A 20,710-nucleotide genomic window follows, 5' to 3' on the forward strand; every position below is an offset into this window, starting at 1 on the left:
TTAATGGGAGTTCTTGTGTTTACAGCTCCATCCAGTTCCTGAAAGCAGTAAGGATTATTGCAGCCAACCACTGAGCTAAGTGACTACTGAAAAGATGTAAAAAATATATTTCTTTTTGGATACATGCATTTAAATTGGATATTAAATACTGAAACTGTCATATTTTTGTCCTGCGTATGTAACTATTTACTGTATAGAGTCTACATAAAATTGCTTTGATGTAAAGCCATAAATCTTGTTGTTCATTTCTGTTTAATTATTTTGTGGTAAAGTTTGCTCCCTTTTTAGCTTTCATGAGAAATCATGGTAAATGGGTTACTGATTGTGAATTACAGTATCTTGCTGGTCTWGCACTGGTCTAGAGTTTTCATGTGATGAGGAACTTTATTTCAAGAAAAGCCTCCATCCAGTATCAGGTGAAACTGTAATGGAGCAGAAAGCTTTGGAAAGCATTTACTTGGAGATGTTTTGTCCCAGGATTTCTTGACAGCATAAAATAGTTAAATATTCCTGATCTCAGCTTTGTATTAGTTGAACTAACTGTATTGCTTTGTCTTAGTTCAATGGTGACCCGTGTAAAAGCACTTTCTCCCTACCTTATGGCTTTTTTAGTTCAAATACTAAGTTCATGAGGACAGTGGAGGTGCTGTGTAGTTCTGATCTCTTTTGCCAGGTGTTGGGGGTGCAAACACTTTTGCATTCACAGAACGCTCGGGAAGCTGCTAATGTGAGCACAGAGCCCGCTCAAAGCAATTCAAATCAGGCAGTGCGTTGTGTAAAATCTCCCATCACTTCTACAAAGGTGAGAAGCCTTATTTTTCAGACCAGCTGCCTTCCTGAGGAGCCATGTGGATGCCCACATGTGGTAATATGGGCTGGAGGGCAGGGCTGCTGTTCAGAGGTTCCTTGACACACTGGAAAAATGGGCAGGCCTGAATGCCATGACATTTAACAAGGGCAAGCGCAAAGCCCTGCATCTGGGTGGAATAACCCCGTGCAGGAATACTGGCTGAGTACTGACTGGCTTGAAAGCATTTTTTCTCGAAAAGGCCATTGCCCTCAACTGCAACAGGCAACAGCAAAAGGCCGTCACAGCCCTCACTGTGGCACAAGGAGGCCCTGTGGCATCTGGAACAGTGTCCTCTTTTTGAGCTCCCCAGTATGGGAAAAATGTTGACTGGAGGGACTCTAGCAGAGGCCACTGCGGGCTGGAGCGCAGCGGGTTTGCCCAGCCTTAGGACAAGAAGGCAAAGGAAGCCCTTGCTGCTGCCTGCAAGTGTGTAATGGCAGGGGCTCCCGAAGATGGAACCAGACCTGGATCAGAGGTGCAAGTGAAATGATGATTAGATATTAGGAATTTTTTTTCACCATGCAGGTAATCAGACATTGGAACTGGAGCCCTGGGAAGCTGTGGAATCCACACAGATATTAAAAGCTCCAGCTGGTCAGGACAGAGGCCTGAGCAACCTGATGTGCTTTGTCCTGCTTGGAGCAGGAGTTTGGTATACATGGCCTCCAGAAATGCAGTCCAACCTACATGATGTTGTTCTTTATGAACCCAAACCTGTAAGTACATGTGTCTATGAGAAAGTTGTCTAATGACTCTGTCTTGGGTATGCTTTTGAAAGAGATTAGCACTTTGATATGAAAATTGTCTCAAGGAGGAAAGAAAACCATCTAATTGCAGATGCTTGCCTTCCTATCCTATCTGTCTGTTGGAGGCATTGGTGGTGGAGTCTGTAGTCTGCCCTGTTTAAATCACAGAAGCCACCAAGGATCTCACAAGATAATGCTGTGCCGGGAGCAAGCTATTTGCAGTGAAATAAATAAATAAGCCCATGGGAAAAAAAGTCATATGAGCTGGAAACTCAAACTAATCAGAGTAAAAGTGAAGGCAGCTGGTAATTGCATATGCCAAAGCACAGCTGTCCTAAACCCAAGCAAACTTGTTTACTGCCTTGTGGTTTTGCCTCTAGTTATAAACTTAAGCGTCCTCACAGCGTCCCTGCCAATACCGTCTCCTCTCTGTGTCTCTGCTATTTCCTCTGATTGGCGGGGTTGGCGTTTTCTGTCGGCGCGTCCCCTGCAGCACCAGCATGAGACCAACACCCTGTGCAGCGCGGCCGCCCTCCGCGCCAAGGGGCTGCTCCCGGGCTGCTAAACCCGGGCGCTAGTTGCGGCTCACGCGCTCCAGCTGCGCCTCAGCGCATGGTGAGCTGCCCGTGTCTGCCGCGCCAAGGCGGTTTGTGTTTCCTTCCTTCCCTCTGGTGYGATACAACCCTGCTCTTTCAGTTCTTCCAGAAACCCAAAACAGCCCTAGAGGCGTGTGCCATTTAGTGCTATTTAGCACATGGATTTGGCCCTGGTCTGGTGGGTAGGGCCCTCTAAATGGTGAAGTGGCAGTTCTGGTGTTGGAGCCTCATGTCCTGAGGTGGACTCGACACTGSAAGCCTGGGATTGCGCCTGGGGATTGAGGAACAGGTAACGGAGAAGGTCCAGGTCTAAGCAGCCCCAGGAGGTGCAGAGCAGCCGGCCCTGTGGCTCTTTCACAAGAAACGGGGAGTTGTGGCAGAGGGAACACCGGGAGCAAGGGCACCTTACACCAATGGATGCAGAGCCATCAGTTTTAGGTAGTACTTCAAATTCTGCTTAAAAAAGAAAAAAAAGTTTCCCTGTGGTGAAAGCACCCATCTTACACGTAAGGAAATGGAGCAAGAAGTAATCTTCCTAACTGCAGAGCAAATCAACTATTGATTTTAATCTGGGCCTGATTCCTGGTCCCATGGCTTGCCTTACTGGCTCTACCCCAGTGTTCTAAGCAGGATGTTTTCGCTTCACTCCTTTATCCCATCTTTTGAAGGGAGAAGCCCTTGATGACAAAGCACAGCCGAGAACAACCCCTTGTGACTTGTGCCCGGGCCCCTCCATAGCGATTCTCCCGGGGACAGAAGAACGCTGGGGTTCAAAGCCGCCCTCTCGCCCGCCAACGTCTCCCGGTGGCCGTTGGSCGTTTTTGCCCCACCTCGGTGTCCTGCGCATGCGCCGTGGCCGCGCCATGGCCGCCAGGGGGCGCGGCGACCGTTGGGCGGCCGTTGGCCRCCGCCCCTTCCCGTGAGGCGCGCGCGTATTTCCGGCGGGGCGACGCGCGAGGCCGAGGATGCGCATCGAGAAGTGCTACTTCTGCTCGGGGCCCATCTACCCGGGCCATGGCGTCATGTTCGTGCGCAACGACTGCAAGGTACCCCCGGCGGCTGGTCCCTCCGCCCTCGTGTCGGCCCTCCCCCGCGCCACCGCCGCGGCGCTCGGGTGTCGGTGCGTGCGGGGTGAGGGAAGCCCCTGTGCGCGTTGCCGGCGTGTCTGAAAACACAGGGCGCCTCCGCCGGCGTGTGCCCAAGCCGGGTGCCAAGCTGCACCTTTGCCTTTCGTTCCCAATAGTTATTTTCAGGGCAGGTACTTYAAGCTGTGTGTGCCTGAGCCTCAGGGCATAGAATGAGGAGATAAAATAGCTAGAAATAACGTAATGGGAAAAGAAAAGTTCTTACAACTTTGTTCTTACGATCGTGTGGTCTTCACAGCAGTGCTGCCCTGTGGATTGTGCTTTGATAATCATTCCAGGCTTCGTAAGAACTTCAGCTGCTTCTCCTCCCAGTTATGAGGAGGGCAGGTGCCCACCAGCTCCTATTTCGTGGGCAGAATAAAGGTGTGTGGTATGAATGACCTGACTGGGCTCATATTTAATCACAGACCTCCTTAAGCAGTAAGGCAGGGTTTTAGTTATGTTTAAGCTCTGGAAACTGAGCTTTAAAAATGATATTTTCAATAGGAGTTAGCTATATTACAGACTAATTTTCCTTTACATTAAAAACTTAAAGTGCTTTAAAAAAAATATTTATCAGCCCGAGGAAACTGGAATTATATTTTTTTAAGTTGTTGACTTCAAGAATACAATTGAATTTGACTTCAATTTTGGTAATTCTTCCTTGTGTACATGCTTTGCAGTTTGTATTTTGGAGTAGGATAGTCTTAATTCACAAGATCCCTATTTTCTTTAGCACTGAATTTATGGGAAATCTGTAATCTGACAGGATGAGAATGTGGGTATCACCGTGTTTCTTCTGGATTTCAAGCCAAGTAAATAGCCAGCTATACTTAAGCCTTAGAATTTTTGGTAACCCCCCAAATTTATCTATGCTGACTTGAGAACGTGAATAGAGCACCCTAAATTGCCGTAGTGCAGGTTCATTTTCAGAATGATAAAAAATAAAATCCCACGTAAAGCTTAGTAACGATAGAGCAACTTAAACCATGAGAATTTGAAGGGTAAGTGCCATTTTCAGTGACTGGTGATAGAGAAGCTTCTCTGCTTGATATCACGCTTGCTCAGAACTGGGCAGGAATGACATAATTTAACTGCAAACTCTGTCTTCTTTTTCAAGATATTTAGATTCTGCAAGTCAAAGTGCCACAAAAACTTTAAGAAGAAGCGAAATCCTAGGAAGATTAGGTGGACTAAAGCCTTCCGGAAAGCAGCTGGCAAAGAATTGACAGTGGTAAGAGAACAAACTGGTCTACACATTACATTAGCTCACCAAAATGGCAGAAAATTAACCTCTTTTTCTTGCAGGCAGGTTAGATTAACTGGTTGAATGCTTTACCTCTTAACTCAGTGAGTGCCAGGGATGGTGGAAGTGGGGGAAAGGAGGGACTGTGGAAGGTGAAGTGAGACTTTTCTGGGGAGTCATTTATTCATTTAGCTTAACTGTGACACATCTGCTTTCAGCTGCACTATGTAAGCCAGCAATAATCTGGTTATGGGATGCTCTTTGCAAGTCTATATTTTAATATATTTATATATATGCACATGTATAAATAAAAACAGCTGCCTTTTGAAATTCCCATGCATCCCAAGCATGTGGAAGGAGGTGTTAGTACATTGTGTGTCCCAAAGCTTGTTAATTTGTTTTCTTTCTCTTTTTTGTTTGTTTGATGCTATCCCATTCCCATTGCAACAACTACCGTTCATTTGTCACGTAATGGAGCACAACTTGTGAATGTGTCTATAGCATTTCTTGGTACTGCATGTTGTTTCTGTCATGGTCTTTAGCTCAAGTGAMCATTATTGGCTGATTTAATACTGTGCTTTACCATTACAATAAAACAAAGATATCCTGTCAGGGAAAGATCTTCAGTTAAAGTAAGTATACCTAAGTAGGTATACTAAGTATACCTAGCTGAAAATATATCTCAAACCCTTAAAAAGTACATAACATCACTTTGAATTAAATTGCAAATTCAAAAAGAAACATTGCATTAATGTTCTTAAGACAGTGTTTCTTTTTGAACTTTTCAAAATAATGGATTATTGAATAAAACTTTCTTTGAACTGCAGTACATGTTTTCAGCTCTTTATGCTATCATTTTTGTTTTACACATATCTAGTGTAGTCTTTATTTCATACTCCAGACTTCACTGTTCCTTTTGTCTCATTAGAAAGAAAATAACCCAGAAAGAGATTGTGGTAAATAGTTTTCTTCAGAGAAATCGCTGTGGTGTCTGACATTTTGAGGTCGAGCATTCTGATATATTGCCTTCCAGTTTGCTGATCTCCAAAGGTCATTGAAGTGTAGCAATTGAATTTCTAAAAGAAAAATGATCACATCTGATAATTATGAATGCTGCAATATGTATATATTGMCCTAAGTATGCTCCTGTGTGTAATATTTATGTCCTTTTTATTTACATAGGATAATTCTTTTGAGTTTGAAAAACGTAGAAATGAACCAGTGAAGTATCAGAGAGAGTTGTGGAACAAGACTGGTGAGTCATCGTAGGGGAAAACAAAAGACAAGCTGGGAGCAGTGAAAATTTGTTGCATGCTTGGGTTTTCAGAAGACTGATCAGAATATTGATACTTGCAGTGATTGTTCTCTCAAAGTACTGGAATTATGACAAAATCCTTAACATAGGATGGGTTGACTTGTGAGCAGATGACAGTTGTTTTTGTTTTATTTTCCCCTCTAGAAAACAGTTAGAATCTTTAATCTATTTGTATCTATTGCCTTTGAAGAAGTGCAGGGGTTCGGCTGCCAGTGTACACCTTTTATGCTGATGTAGTTATTTCTTTGTTTCTACTCATTTTGCTTCAATTTGTTTTAACTCAAGCAGTGTAGGATGAAGGAGGTACTTATTGTTTAGTTCCAAATAAATGCCACTAAAGKGAATATGGTAGCTTGCATTTGATTTGCATTAGAATAAGTGTCTTCCGTTGTGATGGGTAACTGTAGAAAATATGTGTAGGCATAAAAGTGGAAGTAGTTTATGTTCGGTACACAAAATATTCTGTCCTTTAAAGAAGGAAGTGTATAACAGTTTTATCTCAAGTAGAGGTTTCATATCCAATATTGAAATATGACTATATGAAATAATATAATGTTTCAATTGTGTATATGTAAGCACACTAAAAACAACTTTTTCTTTGTTTCAGTTGATGCAATGAAGAGAGTAGAAGAAATCAAGCAGAAACGCCAAGCTAGATTTATTATGAACAGGTAAGGAGAGAAATTTGTATTGTGGGAGCTCTTGCAAATCCATACTAGCCATTCAGTCTTTCGGAAGATATGATGATCAATACTTAAGATGATCAGAACTTTTAGAGGGTTATTTGCTTGGTACATACACAGAAGCCCAAGCAATGTGGTAAAAACAGAAAACATATTCTTCCTCTTTGGAGGTAATTTAATCCTGTTTATTCCCTTCATACCCCCTTCTCAGATTAAAGAAGAGCAAAGAGTTGCAGAAAGCAGAAGACATCAAGGAAGTCAAACAGAATATCCACCTTCTTCGTGCTCCACATGCAGGTAAGTACTCAGTTTACCTCATTTGCTGAGATTAACTTGTGCATACAGTATTATGAAGAACTTTTCTTTTGGAATGACTGACTACAGATGAATAATTATGACATTTCTTTCTACATTATTTAAAAAAAAATTATCTGGGTTTAAGGTGACATTTTTCAATTTAATAATTTAATTCTCTCCTCCTCCCCCCTTTTTTTTTCTAGCCAAACCAAAACAGCTGGAGGACAAAATGGTGCAGAAGCTGCAAGAGGATGTGGCCATGGAGGAAGATTCCTAAAATGGTTGTGCGGTGGGGTCTTCATGAGTTTACAGTTGCTAACTGCCTCAGCAGGCATCATTCAGAACTGTCCTTACAGTTTTTATGGAATAGTGCTCACCTACAGATTAATTGATTATTGTTCTTGTAAAAATTAAATAATACTTGTAAAAAAATTYCTTGTGACTAATGGTTTGGGCAATACATAAAGTTATCTAATTCAACAAAACCTTGTCAGTAGGATGAAAAATAAAGCATATTGTTTGTAATACTATATGCTCCTTTTGGCTGATAAAATCAAGATATAAATGATTCTGGCCCTGGATTTACTTTGTCTGATGTTCACTTATAGTGGTAAAAGCAAATGAAAAGGTATCTTAATATTTACAATTTACGGCAATGCAGATTTGTTTTTAAACTGCACTTTGGGAATATTTTAAATTTATATTCTTCTGATGTAAATACAGATTTTTTTTCCTTTTTCCTCTATCCTTTGTGTTTGAGTTGTATTCCCCAAGATTAGACTGTAATTAATGTCCCAGCTTGGCAAGGCTATTGGAGGCAGACCTTACTGCCATTTGGAAAATATCAGGAATAATGATAGCATCCTCCTGATCTACTGAAATTGAAACCTGACATGCAGTCAGGCTACTGCATATGCTCAGTAAATCACATTTTTCAGAGTTTATGATGTAACCTAAAACTCAGGCTTATTTTGATAGAAAAGATAATAACTGAAGTGTATATTGCATATCACATTGATATTTAGTCATCAGTATTCACATAAACAGACTGTTTAAAAGAACAGAATATTTATCTACAATATGATTAGGGAAGCTTTTAGAAAAGCATTCACTCTCTTGACAATGTTCAGTACTGCAAAAAACAGTTATTTGTAGTTCTGTTACAAACCTGAGTATGTGTTAAGTTGGAAAATTCCTCATATATGCTACCTACATGTGTATCGTRTAGCTCAAGAACAAAATAGATTTGAACATATAAAAAATGTCAGTGGGGAATGTATGATATGAATTGGGCATTGTACTCAAATTTTCATTTCTTAATTTATCAATTACATATAGACATTTAGAAAAGCTTTGATACATTTGAAGGATATAAGAAGACCTTAATTCATACATAACTTGATAAGAAGGTTTCAAACCGTAAGTATGGCAACATCCTGAAGGAATGTACTGTATCTGTTTATATATTAGAACTCTTAAGTGCTCTCTTATCTGCTACATCATWCCTATTTAAAACAGTGTTTTGTTATTTGATTGGCAGATCTTTTTAATATTAAAAAATACGATTTTCTTTTGCTCATTAACACCCCATAGTTCTGTAGCAGTTCTCCTGTTTCTGCACTATGACACTTGTCAATTATGAATATATTCTAAAGTGAGTTGCCCATTGAAAGATTAAACAAATTTTATATTTGAGCTTATATCCCCCAAAACACGCCCAGAATATATAGCTTGTATGAAGGCCCACATGCATTTATGTATATGTATATACATCAAGCTGGAAGGAAAAGGGGGCAGGGATGCTRTGGAGAGAGAGATGTGAGGTTTCGGTTATGGTCCAGTAAAGTCTATAAGCTAGGTGGTATTTGGGATTCCCAGCAATATAATTTGAGATGAAAGGCAGGAATTAATCTTTTAAGTGTTTAAAAGGGTCGTAGTGTCAAGCCTACAGATTTTGGTTTAATGGTCTGTGAAATAGATTTGCTCAAAGATAAATATTTCCATTATTTTTAAAAGATGAATGCATTTATTTCACAGGAAAACATTGGATTTATCTGTTTTACATCTGCGTATGTATTAGGAAGATTATTCATGCTATATGTGGCTAGATAGTAGTGTTTTTTTATTTATGCAATAGTTTCTAAAAATGTCAATTTAAAGATAATATATGATTCAATGTTCAACTTCTATGCAAAATATTTTAAGTTTGGCTTAATTTTACTTTTTTTCTATAAGAACTTGCAAGCAACGTCACGAACATACACTTACTGCTCAAGGGTGTCCTTTGCTAATATGTGGGATGAAAGAAAAAATAGTTTCAAAATGTCTTCTATGTTAGAAATAAATTAATTGTTCTGGGAATATCCTGAATCTACGGAATTTTATTAGGAACACAAAGACTATGGACTATGTCTCRAGAGTTCTTAAGGATTRTGAGTATGGCTAAAATTTAAATGCATATATGCAAATGTGTGCTGTTTTTCCATGTTGTGTTCTCGGCACACCAATATGCCATGATATATTTTAACCATGTCTGTGCTTTGCAAACTATTTGTAAAACTTCCTTGATGTTTGGTAAGGAATCAGATGTGATTCCTTGTCCTCTCCCACCCTCTCTGGAATAGGCCGGAGGCTTGAGCCAGTACCTTTTATGTTCCACTGGTGAGACAGTGACTTTGGCAAAGCCAGTTACTTCTCTCGGCTTGTAAAATATAACTGCTTCTGTGTGACTCATCTTCCCTTTTATTTAATGTCATTAGTCSTTAAAGTGGAGGACTTTCATAAGAGTCTCATTACAGAAATGTTGTTCTGAGTTTCAAAGATCTGATAATCTGTGGATGCCAAATATTAATTTTCTCCAAAAACAGTAAATTCATTCTGTGCAAACCAGAGAATAGTGATGAATCCCATCTGATTCTATGCAGTGTTTATATATAGTCCCTTATTTTGTGAGGAATTTTAAGCAGTAAATAATTCATGTTACACTGTATTTGTAGTTTTTATGCCCACTTATTTTTAAAGGAAGTGTACTGCTTGGGATCCTTGTTTGTTCTCTAGAAAAGTCTCTGTCGGGCTTGTTAGCCTCTTCCACCAAAGATCTACAAGTAAAATAGTCTCTGCATCATCTGAGAAATGCCATTTGGGAAATGTTATCAATATAAATCCTAAGCACCCTGTCTGTTGTGCGAGCTGCTTAACCATCTGTAGAACTGCAAGGAAAAGCTATTCAAAAGCCAGTCCTGCAGGTGCTCTGGCTTCCAGATGGCTGCATGCACCTTGCAAGCTCACAGTAAGTGCTTGTGGCCATGAAAAACCTGGCCAAGGTAGACGCCTGCAGCAGCCCTCCCAATTGCTATGGGTGAAGATTTGCAACCAAACCAAAACTGACAAAAAAAAACCTCTAGATTTTTTTAAGATTTTCTTTCAGGAATTGCAGAGAGACAACATAAACTGGCAAGTAACACTGATGGTCATGGAGAAAGAGTCCAAATACCAGGAAGGAAGCAGTGGTCTGGACCCGGGGGACACATGACCAGCTGTCTGTCCCCTCCTGGAGCAGCTCCAAGGGAGGTGGTGGTTAATGAGTAGCGCAGCTGCTTTTGCTAAATCTCTGCTTTAACGTCATATGTCCAAGTTATTGATCCCTCTTGCACTGAGATGTAGCGGGAGCAGAGCATGAGGTGCTGCGAGGAGCATCTGTTATAAAGCAGATGCTGATGAGTCCGTAGCATTAAATATTTAAACGGAAAAATCAATTATTTATGAATAACTGGTAATGCTGAATTCCAGCATTCAGTTCTTCTTGGTTGATGTGTTGACTAGATGCAACAAAATATTACATTTTCTTGTTTATATTTGGTGCTATTGGCAACTTTTCACTGCATGATGGGCTAGAGGGTAATGTACGTGTTACTCCATTTTGAAGAAATGCTTTTTTGTGTGTGTTAGTTGCTGCCATATTTTCTCAAGAAAGATGTTTTTTACAGACTGACTTTGCAAAAAGTTGGAATGTGGGTTGAAATGGTAGTTGGTGGCTTTTTAATCATATCTCTCTCCCCGCATTTTTTTTTTTCCCTCAAAAGAAAGCTTTATTTTCGTGAGCAATGGTCACTGACTAGCACCTGTCTGGTGCCTGGGTGCTGTGAGGGCGGTCCGGGGGAAGCTGGGCCTGAGGCCAGGCCGCTTCAGGCAACATCGCTGGCATTAGACCCCCCCCAGCTGCTTCAGCAGAGCCCTGGCCAAGTCTCGCTCTTCGTTGGTACGGGATTGTGATGGTAATTGTCGTAATTAGCAACAACTGCTGCCCGGCGGCCATTTTGTGGCTCCGAGCACTACGGCGCCTCCCGCTGGAGACGCGTGCGAGGCGCCGCCATGAGGAGCCGCGTGGCCGTRCGAAGGTTCTGGAAGGCGCCGTCCTGGGAAAACTGGCCGCTTAACGGCTCTGCTTCCACGTTTTTCGGAACCTCCTTAACTCCTAGATCTAATGGGATGCGAATAGTGGAAAACGGTTCCTGAGAGAAAATTGAACTTACTTGGAAACCTCAATTTTGCTGATACGTGTTGGTGTGTATTGTAATTAATGTAGCTCGCTGCCTTAGCCTTACTTTTGTACTGCCAGAGTGATGGAGCGCGGAGCACGTGCCGGGCCTGTCCTTTTGCAGCACAAAGGAGCATAAAGCAGTTAAATGTGTTAGTGCGGTGGGCCGTGTCTGCCTCTGGAAAAGCCACACAGGCCCCTGATAGTGGCTGTGGGAGCCCGTGTCCTTCGAGGAGATGTTGTGAGCCCCTGCACTTCAGCTCCTCCACTGCTCCTGCAGCCTCAAAAATTGAATTTTCTTCACCAGCCTGACTTATTTATGGGCTGCACTGAACCGCGACCGGAGAGGGCAAGAGGCAGAAATAAATCGGCCACTGATAAAATTGTTTAAATCTTTTTTTTTTGTTTTCCCCTATTTTTAGTGTTAAATTTCAGATGATATTACACAGAGAAATATATATTTTTTCTTAATATAATCGTGCAAGTTTTGTGTTCAGCTGTGTCGGTGTCATTGCAAGCTGCCTAAATCAAAGGCACTAAACACTGTTGTTAGCTGCAAGCAACAGGGACATTTTTACCACAAGCTAATGCCATTGTTGTAGCTGTAGTGCTTTGAACACACAGTGTCACTCCAGACCAGGTAGTGACAGAGGGAAATAGGAGCTTGTGGAAACAGTGGAGTTGGAAGATTTCCTTGTTCTGCATGTTTTTTTTTTCCTCTGTTCTTCTTCTAGTTTGTTTTTCTTACTTAACTTTAGGTATTTTGTCTTTCATCTTATGTTTATTAGAGTCACTTTTGTTTGTCAGAGTGTTCTCTGACTGCTTTTAAAGGTCAAGCGACATTAGTTATTTGCAGGTATTTGTGGCCAGCAGAGGTAAGTTGTTGAGCAGTGCTAGGTACCCGAGCGTCAGCTCTAGCCCCTGCACAAAACGCCCCTCAGCAGTCCTGAACGGGAACATATACCTGCTACTCAAGCACAGCTTAGCACCTGGAGTCAAGGCAAGGATCCCTGCACAACTGGAAAGAACTTCTTGTTTACAGTTACATAAGATTTTTTTTTTCCAGAGCTCCCCTATGCACTGAATTTGCTGATTAAGAGAAGTACTTTAGGAGTCCACTTTGACTGAAGTGATTCTTGAGTGGAGAGAGACTTTATGGAAGACTTCGTATTACTACTTGTCAAAATAAAGAGCTGTCAGAAATTCTCCCTGTTGAAGCTAGCAGTTGCTCCAGCACCTCTGTTTATGTAGGAAGCTGCCAAAGGTAATGTTTTCAGCTTTTAGTCCTGCTGCAGAAACATGCTCTAAAAAGAAGTGCCAGGGAAGATGAATGTGGGCTTTTTATTTTCCTGCCTCTCTTGTCTGTCATTCCCATCACTGAATACTTTCAGACTGTGTCAAATTCACATAAATTCAGGCTTCTTATACTCCCTGTCTTAAAGCTTGGGGATAGCGTAGTATGGATGAGTACATACAGATTTAGTTATGTGCATAAAGATGGCAGACCTGAACYTATCAGTCTTCATGTTCAGCTGTGATGAATATTCCTTGAATATTTCTTTTTCTTCTAACAAAGTTTAAGGAATTGATACTGAGTTGGAAAGTGAAATCAAACCAGCTGGCCTGAATCCCTGAGCTGCTTGGAAAGTTTGGATAGTTGTCTGGGGAGGGATGGGGAGTTGTCATTCAAGCCTCATTTGATCAGCTCTCAGGCATATRAATATTGTCTGGGAAACTTTTTGTGCTCAAAATAAAAACACAAATATAATGGGATCCTCATTTGTTCATTATATTAAAAAAGAAAGATGGTAGTTGCAGCTGAACTAGGACTGAACGGGATATACCCAAAGCATGTGCTAACCCAGGGTTTYTTATGAGCGTGGCCTTGCTACAGTCTGGGATGTCGCATGTAGAGCATCCCTCAGGATAACTGGGGAATATTATGCTGCTAGCTTTAAAGAACTGGTGCCTTTTCCCCATGGATGTCTCCCCCCGTGCCTGGTGTTTGCTTAGGGTGAGACTGTGTGCCAGCTTTTGTCACTGACACTGGCAGCAAGTGCCGTGTGAAGGTGACAGGAAGCGTTTTTCACTTTCCACRGCTAATGTTGACTCATTGGTTTCAGAAGTGAATGAGATGGCTCTCTGAAAATTACTTTTATGGGGTGTCGAAAGCTTTCTACAGCAGATAGATAAATTCAAGTCCTTTTTCAAAGTTGTCTTTTAAAATGACCTGTATCATACCCACCTCCAGCAATCTTATTTCCAGACCAGAGTCCGTTAATCTATTAGGCTGTGCTGTAGGAAATCATACTCAGATGGACATCTTTGGTTCTTTTTCTGAAGTCTAGTTGTCTTGTTTAGTTTATGTGATGGTATTATGAAAAATGCTTGTAATATTTAAAATATGGAGGGACCTTGGATGTTTTTCTCTCTTGTAACAAATTGCCTTTTTGACCAATACGGTTTAGGAAGCCAAGTTCCTCTCTTTTTTTTTTTTCATGTTTGTTTTGATTTTAAATTTGCCTGATCATCACTGATGTTTTCTCTTTCTAAATATTTAGTAAACACTCAAGTCCACAGCTACCTGACTGCATCAGACATCATAGKTTTTTTTTTTGCTTTTAAGAGAGGTGACATAGACATCAGTGTTATAAAAAATAAACACACACACACAAAAAGAACTGCAAAGGGATTAAAGTCTGTCAAACCAGATCTYGACAGATGGGCATCTGCTGTTCTTAACGAGCCAAGAATATCACCTTGAATGCTCTTAGTTCAGGAGAGCTATGGCTTGGAAAAGAGCAGTGCTTTCATCTTTAATGTTTGAGGAGCTACGTAGCTGATCTCAGAAGCAGGGAAGTGTTCCTTGGTACAGAGTTTTATGAATCATTTACCTTTTTAAAAGTAAATTCTGACATCCTAAATGGAGTATGCCATTTCCCTTCCCACGCGTTACTTGCAATGCTGGGAGGTGAGTAGACAGCTACAAGTCAGCAGGCCTGCCTCTTATTCCTGGCTCTGCTTTCCTCAGTAACCTTATTCAAATTGCTCATCTGCTCTGAGTCCTTCTGTAGTTTGCCAATGTGTAGTGATTACTGAAAGGTATCTTTTCAGTCATTTTACAAATACGTCTTTGAAAGACAGCTAATTTTTCTTTTGTCCATTTGATATCCATTTGATATATTAATAGCGCTTTTTAAAAATATGATGAATCCTACCTGCTTTGAATCACGAAGCTACATGTAAAATTACTTTAAAAACTGTTGTTTATTTCCCTTTTCATTTTCATACTATTCCCCTGAGGATAGCTACCGCTTAGAGAAAAAAAAAGAGTAGATTGAACTACTTTGAGACTYGTCGTAACTGGTTAGATCAGTTAAATTCCTAAGGAGTCCATTCTTTCTCTTCCAACTTTTTTTTTTTTTCTGCTTATTAAGGGATGAAAGTTGATCTTACCCCAGCAATTAATCTTAATTTTATCATAGAAGCCTACGGGACACATTTATGTCATTTCAATTTGTCTTACTTCCCCAGTTCTGAAATGAATAGAGTTCCTTTCATTCATCCTTTCCATCATTTCTGATAGATTTCAGTCACCAAATGGGGCCCCTGGGACCACGGTCAGTCATGAGACAGCTTTATTGATTCCTGGAAAAGTCAGATGGGCCTGTGAGTGTGTGTGTCTGATGCAGATGGGTGTATGAGCCTGGGCACAGTGCTGCTCAGGAGCGACTCAGTTCCTGAGCTGGCCCCAAACACCACACTGGGTGTAAGGGGGCTCCCACACAAACATGCAGTTGGCAGTTGTTTCACCAGCTAAATGCCCAGGGCCTGGGACAGCTTATGTATTTCTGTTTCTTTTGCTGAAGGTCAATAATTGGAGATTCTCATATGACTTATATCCGGTACCATTTTGTATTCAGTATTTTTTGCCTTTAAGCCAAGTTTCAGAAACTCTCTCAGTACTTGTCATTTGAAAATCTAATAACCAATTTAAGTTACCAAGTGTAGTACTGAAATCTCTGTATTTATTATCACTGGGGAGTCGGGGCGAAAGAGCTGAAATATTTTCTAGTATTTACTGAGGATATAGTTGCATATATTTTGTGATTTCAAGTCTGTAGGTTGTATGTTTTTCAACACAAAGTGTAATTAGTATTTTAAAACGTGATTTATGACATTTTTCTTTAGATCTGAAAATTATGAAGAATTTATCCTACCCAGGCATCAGTGTCTCAGTGAAGTGATGTCTTAAGCAGTCTAAAGACAGAACAGGTAAATAAGATATGAGAGAGATTGCAATTTCCTGAATCCAGTTTTAGTTCTGAAACTTGGGATGATGAAAATCAAAACTATCAACTCTTTAATTGTTGATCACAGCAGCATTTGGTTTAATCCCACAGTGCAAAAAATGTTTCCTCCTACCCAACAGTCCTGAAGGCTGTTGTATTGAAGTTGTCATTGTTGGACCAAACCTTTCTGGCATAAGGGGAGTTCTGGAGAAAGCATTCCAATAAACAATGTGTGGACTCCTATGCAAAGTGAATCACATAGTTCTTAAAGATCTTAATTTCCTTTTTTGAAACAAAATGCAGGAAGACCCTTAAAGAATTCTTTTGGATTTAGATTTGTACTCTGGTGACCTGATTTATGAAAGGGCTCTGTGAAGTCTGCTGTCTTATTTTTGTGAATACACTTAAGCTCAGTAAGGCAGAAACTTGGAATATGGAGTCTTCTTTATTTTCAGAAAATTGTGGTGGAGTGTTGTGAGGGGAAATAAAGCCTTTGGCCGAGATCAGATTTATATGAACTGTGTTGTAGAAACTTGATCTGCTGAGCCATTGCAGCCTGAAGGAAACAAGTATCTTTGTTGAAAACTTGGTGATGGGATCTCAGATAATCAGTAACCTGGGGCATATTCTTATGGATGTAGAAAATGCAGTCACAAGAGCTTTCTTTCCTCGGAGAAGAAAAACTTTAAATGAGGCTCAGCGTCCAGTCATTGGTATTAGAAACCATATCCAATGAGCCAAATGTCTTTTTGGTCTTCTTTTTCCAACAGTATGTTATTTTATTATTATTTTATTTAATATTAATTTATTAGGAATTTGATATAAAAGTCAAAACCTGAAGATGTTTAGCGTATTGTGATTCAGCTGCCTGGCACAAAGATCTTGCTCTGGCCGACCCCAAACTGATCTTGTGAAATATTCCTGAGGAAAGGAGACTTCTTTCCAAAACTACCTTCCTTTGGTGTAGCCATCTGTCTCTACGCAGTCTTTTGGGCAAAAAATATAAATTACAAACAGGAAATAGCCCTGTTGCCAGATTAGCTGTGGAATACACACAGCCACTCATAAGGATTTAGTGCCAGGGTTCTTTGTTGAGGATAAAACACCGTATCATATTTTTCCTTCCTGTCAGTGTTGGATTATAAACGAAATCCTGCTCATTTTACTTTCAGAAGAAGTCCCGAAGGATTTTGGTGGGATTAATTGTATATGAAAAGCAAGCAGGATTTGGCATTCTGTGTGCTTTCAAAATGAAATAGAGGTAAACGTTATCAAAAGCTGTAGTTTACTGGTGCTGTTTCAGCTTGTCTTCTGATCTGGATCTTTTCTGCTGAATACTTAAAGAACTTGAATAATGTATGTCTCTGAAAGGGAAAAAGGGGTTGGGTATAAGATTTCAGTTCAGCAATACCCTGAGATAACTGCTTAAGCCCCTTCCTGAAGTTAGGGATAGATTTAGGTGTTTTATTGACTCTAGGTGCAAATGAAGAACTCGATTACTTCCCCCTCCCCCTCCTGCTCCTTCCTTTCCCCTTCTCTTCAGATGTATGTTTTGTTTTCTTTTGTTTTAACTGCGTTTTTTCTCCATAGTATTCTGAAGCTTCTTCTGAGGAGAAGAAGAGAAACCCCTTTATTGGGGATAATGCCCTGAAAATGGTTTCTGCTTTATGGCTTTGGAGTTTGTGGAACAAGTATCACTTCTGGGGAAAGTGTGAGTGAATGTGTGGATGAGGAGCAGCTTGCTAGCAGAAAAGAAAAGTCAACACTTGGTGAGACTGAGAGAGTCATAGCATTAGTTGCCCCAGATTAGATATTTGGGGGAATTGAAGGAACTTGTGTCAGAACAGACCAAACTCAACCTTTTGGCCCTTTAATCTTGTGTAATCCAATTTTATGGCTTTTTGAAGGTGAAGATATTTCACCTACCCTCTGTCTCTGATGTTTTTGAGGTTGCCAGTTTGTAATTAAAGATTGATTTTTTGGATGCTGTGCAGAATCTCTTCRTGTTTCAATTACTTGTTCTCCAGCAATGTTTAGCAGCGAGTTCACAGTGCTCTAGAAGGATCTTGCGGGCAAGGGAGATCAGGGAAAAGGCAGAGTTTTAATTTATCCAGTCCTTCAGAGTGCAGGGGGACCTAAGGTGAGAGTTGGAGAGTGGCCTGGTTAATCCCAGTGCCCCAAGGGCAACATCAATTTTCAGAAACTAGTTTCAAGATCCTGAAAATCAGTAATGATCTCGGGGGGAGCAAGTGTGTGGGGCGAAGCGGAGGAGTGGGGCAGGCTCTGCACCACGCTGCAGCCTCCACCCTGGGGCTGTGGCGTTTTCCCTAGACGTGGGCACCTTGCTGCTGTCCTGTGTATAAAATAGGGCCGCATGTTTGGCACGGGTGATATCCAGTCTGATCTGGATGCTTTGTGCCCTAGGCTAGGAAGGAGGAAACGAGGCCTGAGGCCACGTCTTGTTCAAGGGGGACTGACCTTGCAGCAGYGGTGGTGCCGGCTGTGACAGCTGGAGCAGCGGTCCTCGATCAGCATCCCTTGTGCTTTCTTGCTACCCTGCAGCTTCATTCCAGSCACCAGCAACTGCCCTCTCAACCCCCTTAGTACAAGTCCCCCTCCTTCCTCTCTATCTCTCTCTGTGTTCCCTCTTGATTCACCTTGGTTTTTCTCTATGACCAGTTCTCTACAGGCTGTCCTCCCTTTCTGCCTATGCTCAGTGTAAGCCCGCAAAACGCACCAGAGCTGTGGTGTTCAGTAGTAATTTTTAACTTGACAGGCATGAGGAAAAAGGAGCAGGGGTACCTGTTTTCTATTCAAATGCTTTTACATTGCCTTATTTGTACAGCACCTTGTGCCTGGTTCTTGGTTAATCCTTAGGTACTTCTATAGTAAATGTGTTGTTTTTGAACAGTCTGTTTAAAACATCTTTAGTCCAAGTCAGTGATTCCTCATCTTAATCCTCATCTGTTCAGAGGATGCACATTAACTTCTTGAATGGATTAAAAGGGTGTAAATGGCATGATAAATGCTTCCTCTTGGAGTGTGCTGCATTCTGCATCTCCACATCTGCCATCTTATTCAGTTATCTCACGTATTAGCAGCTCAGAAATCTTTATGGGGTGTAGGTGATAAATCCCACGTGATGACTTTCTTACTGTTGTTGCCTGATCTTGGGTGATTTAATGCCACTCTCCGGCAACAGCCAGCAGCAAAAGACACCAGGTCCCAAGAGCAAGAAGTGAAATAATTTCTGTGGCACTCCTTTTCTCTAATGCCAAATGGAGGGAAGACCTGATGCATGGTTTAAGTGATGAAATATATAATGCAGTTTTAGTGTTTTTATTAGGAGTCTTTCACATCCTGTTTAGGTACTCATCCATCATGTGGTATAAGGGTTGTTTATCAAAACTTATGAGAACCAAGGGAATAATTCCATGTAGGTTAATATTAGGGAAGCACAGTCTATGTAAGATGCCAATACTCTTAGGACCCTTGGCTAACAGCTAACATAGATACAAGAAGAAATTGTGACACTGGTTTTCATATTCCTTTTTGAGAATTTCTTTTGAGTTATCGTGATTTGATCATAAAGGTTCCCCGCTGTTCATTTTAGCCTGTCTTCTGAGTAGTATTAATGATAAATTAAAATAGAAGACACAATTATTTAGCTTTCTTTTTACGCTGTAACTTCTGGCAAAGCAGCAAGCTGTAAATTCAGAACACATTTAGGAAAAAAATCCAGTCACCATTTCAATTGCGCTACATTACCTGTAGAAATGGTAACAGATAGAATGCACGGCATAACTACTTTGTGAATGGAATGTATGTGATCATCTTTTTATCTTTCATGTCACTTGTATCTTTCAATTCTCTATATTTGGGTGTTCTGTTAGAGGAGATATTGGTTAATACTGTTTCCTGTTGGAGACGGGAAACCGCTAAGGGGGAGCTCAGATGCTGCAGCCTACTAGAGAAACAAGCCTGTTGCTTGTGTCCTTCAAGAAATCACACCCGCTCCATGCTGTATGTTTGAAAAGGATTTAGTTTGTTTTGCACCTCTGTCTTACTGGTCTCATTTCATCCCGTTTGTTAGCAGATCTGCGCTGGTCTGAACTTGTGGCATCAGGTTTAGATTTGAGTTGCGTCATTGCCGAGCCATCTGCTAACGCCCCGTGTCGGCTGAGCGCTCGTGCGAGAGCTCCCGCTGCGAGCCCAGTTGGAGAAGGCAACAGATTTTCAGTCTGCAGGCAGGATGGGAGTGGGGGCACCTGAGGAACGATTAGTGCTTGGCCAGGGGCTGTGTCTCAAGCAACCTGCTAGCAGCATGCAGCCCTGCAGAAGCACCTAACGTGCCTATGTATCAGCTCTTTGAAAACGAGCTGAGAGGAATGCACTTTGTGTGGGGATCTGTAGCTGCTGGATGCCCAGCTGTGTGCGAAAAGTGGGCATAGAGTTAATTTAATCAGGGCTTCAGTAGTTGGCAGAAGATGGAAGCTCCCTGTGGCCTGTCTTCTGACTTAATGTGTGCTGAATCTATTGCTTCTTGCTTTGATAAACAAGCAGGCCCATGTATAAGTAATTGCTTCCTCTATTTTCCATTGATTAGTATTCAGGATAGGCCACTCTGGAACTGAAAATGAAGAAATTAGGTACCTAACTTCTGCTTGTTGGATGCATGCAGTCTGCAGGCCTTTTTGTACCACCAGGGTGCAGAAGGTAGCTTGGAGGCTTGTGCCTTATTTTGGAGTAAGGGACAGTAACTAACTGTATTTCATTAAGGGAGGTGGGAGGGAAGAGGCCTCAGCAGCTCAAAGCAGTTCTGCTTTCTGTGATTCAGAAATCCCTTGTGCTTTGATGAGAACATGTGTTCTCATCCTGTGTTCATGTCGCTCTGCGTGGCGGCAAGAAGGGGCTAAGGGCAGCTGTGACAACACTAAGCTGAAGATGAAAGGGCAGTGAACTGCTAGTCCAGCAGTGCACTGTGGAGTCTTGGTGTTCCCTGAATTGCTGCAGAAAAACTGGGC

General features: G+C 41.3%; 1 protein-coding gene across 1 annotated transcript; it reads left to right on the forward strand.

Annotated features, from left to right (window-relative positions):
• Positions 1-3,123: 3,123 nt before the first annotated feature.
• On the forward strand, positions 3,124-7,450 carry RSL24D1 (ribosomal L24 domain containing 1). The gene is made up of 6 exons (XM_026045767.1): positions 3,124-3,238; positions 4,437-4,550; positions 5,745-5,817; positions 6,485-6,548; positions 6,772-6,857; positions 7,061-7,450. The coding sequence occupies exons 1-6, from the start codon at positions 3,158-3,160 to the stop codon at positions 7,132-7,134; spliced, it is 492 nt and encodes a 163-aa protein (XP_025901552.1). The 5' UTR covers positions 3,124-3,157; the 3' UTR covers positions 7,135-7,450.
• The last annotated feature ends 13,260 nt before the right edge of the window (positions 7,451-20,710 follow it).

The sequence above is a fragment of the Nothoprocta perdicaria genome, unplaced genomic scaffold, assembly GCF_003342845.1.
Source record: "Nothoprocta perdicaria isolate Ctin4 unplaced genomic scaffold, notPer1 scaffold_41, whole genome shotgun sequence".
In the NCBI taxonomy this organism is placed as follows: domain Eukaryota; kingdom Metazoa; phylum Chordata; class Aves; order Tinamiformes; family Tinamidae; genus Nothoprocta; species Nothoprocta perdicaria.